The sequence below is a fragment of the Enhydra lutris genome, unplaced genomic scaffold (assembly GCF_002288905.1).
Source record: "Enhydra lutris kenyoni isolate GAN:26980312 unplaced genomic scaffold, ASM228890v2 scaffoldscaffold30, whole genome shotgun sequence".
NCBI classification, from domain to species: Eukaryota; Metazoa; Chordata; class Mammalia; order Carnivora; family Mustelidae; genus Enhydra; species Enhydra lutris.
The window spans coordinates 5,888,519-5,894,518 of NW_019154114.1; the positions used below are offsets into that span (position 1 = coordinate 5,888,519).

The window sequence follows — 6,000 nt, forward strand, 5'->3', positions numbered from 1 at the left end:
TTTTGTTTATTTGTTTGTTTGAAGATTTTATTTATTTATTTGACAGAGAGGGAGACAGTACAAGCAGGCGGAGGCCGAGGGAGAAGCAGACTCCACTGAGCAAAGAGCCTGATGTTGGGCTCAGTCTTTGGACCCTGGGATCACGACCTGAACTGAAGGCAGACGCTTAACCTACTGAGCCACCCAGGTGCCCCAAGCAGCCAGTTTTGTAATATATATTTTTCTTCAGAGACAGTCCATGTTTATAGTACATAGGCTATTATATATTTTTTTACATGGATTTCACAAAAGTGAAAAAATCATTGAATGTCTACATTTTCCTATTTCTTTTTTTCTGATCTTCCTCCTTTTTGGAAATTATATATTGGCGTAGACTTTAGGGTATGGCCATTGCTTGAAGTTCCAAAGTACAGAGAGGAGCCCCTGGCTGGCTCAGTCAGTAGAAGAGCATGTGAGTCTTGCTCTCAGGGTCATCAGTTCAAGCCCCACATCGGGCATGGAACCTACTTTAAAAAAATAAAATAAAAAAATGAAACAATCCTTTAAAAATAACTAAGTAAAACAAAGTGGTGAGAGGAAAAGTTTTAGAGACCTTTTGGACCAATTATTGTCAGAGATGCTTGCATATAGTGACATAAATCCAACTTGATTCGTGTTAGGTGGCGTTGTTAATAAATGGAAACAATACAGCACAGCATAGTAGTTAAGATTATAGATCCTCTTCCAAGCAAAATACAAAATCCAGAAACCATAAAGGAAGAATTAATTGATTTAACTACATCAAAAATGCAGATCTTGGGGCGCCTGCGTGCCTTAGTGAGTTAAGCCTCTGCCTTCAGCTCAGGTCATGATCTCAGGGTCCTGGGATCAAGCCTGCTTCCCCCTCTCTCTCTGCCTGCCTCTCTGCCTACCTATGATCTCTCTCTCTCTCTGTCAAAAAATAGATAAAATCTTTGAAAAAAAATGTAGGGGCACCTGGGTGGCTCTGCCTTAGGCTCAGGTCATGATCCCAGGGTCCTGGGATCAAGCCTGCTTCCCCATCTCTCTCTGCCTGCCTGCCTCTGCCTACTTGTGATCTCTGTCAAATAAATAAATGAAATCTAAAAAAATTAAAAAATTAAAAATTAAATTAAAATGTAGATTTCTCCACTGGAAAAAAATTTCACAAAGAAAAAATGCCAACTATGACAAACAATATTTTCAACTTAAATAATAGACTTTTTTTTTATATACAAAGAGCTCTTACAGATCAGTAAGGTAAAGTTCAGTTACACATACCAGAATAAAATAGAGTTTATTATATGTAAACTTAAAACAGCATGATGCTGGGACGCCTGGGTGGCTCAGTTGGTTGGACGACTGCCTTCAGCTCAGGTCATGATCCCGGAGTTCAGGGATCGAGTCCCGCATCGGGCTCCCAGCTCCATGGGGAGTCTGCTTCTCCCTCTGACCTTCTCACTCATGCTCTCTCTCACTGTCTCTCTCTCTCAAATAAATAAATAAATCTAAAAAAAAAAAAAAAAACCAGCATGATGCTATTTTTCACTTAGCGGATAAGCAAAGATAAACAATTAACAGTACACAGCACTGATGCGAATTTAGTGTTAAGTGGAAATGTAAATTATTGCAACTCTCTGGCTACCTTTGTTACAATTTCATGTGTGGATCACCTTCTGACCCAAAGATATTGGTCCTATAGATACACTTGGCTCATGTCTGCAAAGACTTAGGTAACAGAGTGTTTATTGCAGCAATATTTGCAATATCAAAGATAAAAAAATGAGTTTCATTGGCAGAAAAATAAATTGTGTGACATTCGTCCTATGCAGCCATTTTTTTTTAGATTTATTTATTTATTGATTTGACAGAGATCACAAGTAGGCAGAGAGGCAGGCGCGGGGGGCAGGGGGGGGAAGCAGACTCCCTGCTAAGCAGAGAGCCCGATATGGGGCTCAGTCCCAGGACCCTGAGATCACGACCCGAGCTGAAGGCAGAGGCTTAACCCACTGAGCCCCAGGCGCCCCTGCAGCCATTTTTTTAAAAAAGTATTTCTCTATGTGCCAGTTATACAAAAGATCTTCAAAATAGAATAAGTCAGCTGGGATGATGGCATATAATAGCATAAAATACAGTTCTGTGGTTTTAAAGGGGGGAAAGGCACATATATACATATGCTTAAAAATATCTAGAATATTTCTCAGTTACACATGATACCCTCCGAGAAAGGAAACTAAGAGCCTGGAGTAGAAGAGAGACTTTGTTTTTTGGGGTTTTTTTTTTTTTGTTTGGTTGGTTGTTTTTTTTTAGATTTTATGTATTTGTTTGTTTGTTTGACAATGACACAGCGAGAGAGGGGACACAAGCAGGGGGAGTGGGAGAGGGAGAAGCAGGATTGAGCCACCCAGGCGCCTGAGACTTTTTTTTTAAGTAGGCTTCACTCCCAGTGTAGAGTCCAACACTGGGCTTGAACTCGAGACCCTGAGATGGAGACCTGAGCTGAGATCGAGACCTGAGCTGAGATCAAGAATCAGACTCTACACCAACTGATCCACCCAGGCGCCCCTCCCCGAGACTTATTTCTTAACATGTACTTTTTTGTACTGTATTACTTTTCAGTAAAAATAAACAAACAACACAGAGTCTGGATGTTTAAAATCTGGCTTCCCCATTTTTTTAGCTGAGTAATTTGTGGATGTTATGTAACACTCTAATCTTCTATATTTTCATCTGTAAAATGGGGCTAATGTCTTTATATGACTCGCATAAAAGTTGGTTAATATATGAAAAATACCTCCTACAGTACCTGATCCAAAAGTAGTAGCTTTTGAGGCAAAGAGCCCTAGACCAGAAGTAATTTCACAGGGAGCTGAAGACAAGTCACATGACACCCATTACCTGGTGTCTTCAGTCTCTAGTTTGGCTAGCTGATCCCTAAGGCCCCTACCTCTGGGTTTACCTGTTCATTTGAAAGCTGTTTCCTGTTAAAAGTTGTAACTCCAAAGCCAGGAGGATTTGGGAGGAAATTAGGAGTTCCTGGGAGTAGGTGCTTTGGCACCCTCCCAGTTCCATACCAGAGCCCAAGATGAGAGCATTGGATGGGAAAGATGGGTGTGGCTCTATGGCTCTATCTACACAGCCCTCCCTTGTTTCCTGTTGCAACGTTGCAATTGCAAAAAAATAAAATAAAATAAAATAAAATTACAATGACTTAAGGAAGGTCATGGAAATGGAACTGGGATGGAAAATTTTAAAACAGTGACAATGAAAGGCATGCTTATTGAAGAGATAACCTTCTGGGTCTCATAAGATAGATGTCCACAGATGGGTGTCTGCAGAGAGCTTTGTGGGAGCCTGAGAGGAAGATGCTGGTAATTATGCTCTAGGAGTAACCCTATCTGGGCACCAAGACCTGTCTGTGATCCTGATTTGGGAGGGAACGAACGGGCCTGGAATCTCTACTTTGGCCTGGGGATAAAAGGGAGTAGCAGCCCCCAAGACGTATGTAGTGAGGTGTCAGGGGTCATGAGAAGCCCAAAAGGAAGCCTGTCTCAGTACAGCTACCCCTCCTTCCATGGAGGAAGCCATGTATAATCTTCAGGAAGCCTATGAGTTTCCTCTCAGAACTTCTCAGGCAGAAGTTAGGGTCGTTCTGAGAAATTCTGGCACAGTAGACAGTCATGACCCTGTTTCTTTCATACAGGTGCTGAGGGATGTCCTCAAGGATCTCTACCACCTGCTAAAACACGTGGTGCGCTTGGAGCCTGATGATGTGGCCAAGCTCCATGCCCAGCTGGCCCTTGAAGAGCTGGATGAGATAATGAGAAATTTCCTCTTCCCACCACAGAAGCTGGAGAAAAAGATTGTGGTCCTGCCATAGACCTAGCTCAAAGGACGTCAAGGAGGCAGAGGACCAAGCAGCCAGAGCAGTGCCCAGACGTTCCAGCAGGTGGCCCCACTGCCTCTTTGGTGCAGGCAATATGGCTGACCCTGGATGGCTTTATGTCTCTGGTCATTCGTGTCTTTAGGCAGACCTTCCTAAAGCAGCCATTTAGCCATTCTGCAACTGGCCTGAAGCATGTGTCCTTAGAAGACAAAAGATTACAAATCTCATTTATTTATCTGCACGTTTTTCGGTGTCCTGTGGCATTTAGAGAAGGAAGTCTACTTGATGGAAGTGTATCTTTAACATGACTGGTAGAAGTTGACTAATTGGCCATTCTTGTCACTTGAACTGAAGAGGTTGATCACCCTCCTGAGTGGCACATGTGTCACATATCTTGTTATTCTTCTGTGGTGAGATTGTTCTTCCTTGCAATAATGAGGAGCAGCCAGAGCTAGTCATCCTTGGCTGCTCAAGAGGCAGATCAGAGCACAAATGCATTTGGAGGCAGGGAGGGGAAGGAAACTGTTATCGAAACATGCAAAATGGAATAAAATTTTTTTGGCTCGAGAGAACAGGTCTGAATCTGGTCTTCTGCTATTGAGATGGAAAGCTAATGCACTGAGGAGGATTTGAACTCCAGAAAAGAGCATCAAGCTGGTTGAATCTTCCAGAGATGAAGGGTAAGCCCTTTCTTTGTCCCCCTGAGCTATTTTCTTCACTCCCTCTGCTACTGTTTTCACTAAGTTGCCCTGATTGTAGGGCAAAAGAGCCACAAACATCTCAGATGAGAGAGTTTATATTTTGCATTTGGTCCTCTGCTTCTTGAGGGGGGAATGCTTAGACCATGGGTTGATTAAATGTGTACCAGAAAGTGGATAGCATATTGGTGACGTGATGCCATGTTTATTGAAATCATGTCAGATGTAGCACTGTGGACTCCTCTTTACTTATTTATATATTGTGGCCACCGAATTTGATTGCAGCTATAAGAGAAGACAAAGTGGTACCTTGGTGGCACAGTCGGTTAAGTGTGTGACTTCGGCTCAGGTCATGATCTCAGAGTCCTGGGATCGAGTCCCACATCGGGCTCCCTGCTCAGTAAGGAGTCTGCTTATCCCTCTACCCCTCTCCCGGCTTACATTCTCCACCCACCCCCCCCCCCCCGCCCAAATAAATAAATTTTTTTAAAAAGAGAGAGAGAAGACAAAAAGGAGAAACAGGCTGACTGCTTCGGACAAGCCCTCCCTGATGTCAGCACCTTGACAAGGTTAACCCAGAGCTTCTCGACCAGTCCTCAGCTTTGCAGAGCTAGGTACACAATTTTATCTCCACTCCCTGGGGTAACCGGGCCTAGGGCAACCAAAACACAACTTCCCATATCTCACAGGTGACTGAAGGAGCTGTGCCCACATGCCAGTTAACCACAGGCTCTTTCTGTCTGGCCAGATTACAGAGGAGTTTCTTAGCTTAGAACCTTTGTGGTGGGCATTCCTTTAAATTAAGTGGCCTTCTGGGGCGCCTGGCTGGTTTGGTCGGAAGAGCACACGATTCTTGATCTCAGGGTCGTGAGTTCAAGGCCCATGGTGGGTATGGAGCTTACTTAAAATAAATATACTTTAAATAAATAAGTAAAGTGACCTTCTTACAGATACAGATCATAAGCTAGCTTAGTAAACAAAGAATTAGAACAAAGGTGATTACATGTTTTTGAGAAATAGTATCATTCAGCTAGGGGAGCTGGATTTGTTTCCATTCTCCAAATCAGGATGTAGAAAATCAGGATTGGGGCTTTTAGATCAGAGAAAAATCTCCTTTGAACCAGCTGCATATACCCTGAAAATTCTTGTTTCTTGGCGTGCCTTTAAGTAGACTCCATACAATGTACTTTAGATCATTAGATTGGATATGTTAGATGATTAGATTAACTTGGTTTGCATTAAGTGCATTCCAGTTCTGAAGATAGATCCTAACTGATCACGTTGATTAGACTGAGAAACTCTGTAGTCTCACAACCTGTTCTTCTAGGGAGTGCCTCACGAAGCATTCTAGTCCCTGTATCTCCATTTATAAATTGCCTCTTAATTTGAGTTATTTGGCAAATGGCTAAAAACATCTGT

The 6,000-nt window shown here is 42.7% G+C and overlaps 1 protein-coding gene across 1 annotated transcript in view; it reads left to right on the top strand.

Annotated features, from left to right (window-relative positions):
- The window catches only part of LOC111153063 (transport and golgi organization 6 homolog), a 197,320-nt gene extending 192,689 nt beyond the window's left edge, over window positions 1–4,631 (top strand). The window contains exon 18 of the mRNA XM_022511863.1: window positions 3,701–4,631. Coding sequence (XP_022367571.1) covers window positions 3,701–3,877 — 177 coding nt within the window. The 3' untranslated portion in view covers window positions 3,878–4,631. The remainder of the gene's footprint in view (window positions 1–3,700) is intronic.
- The last annotated feature ends 1,369 nt before the right edge of the window (window positions 4,632–6,000 follow it).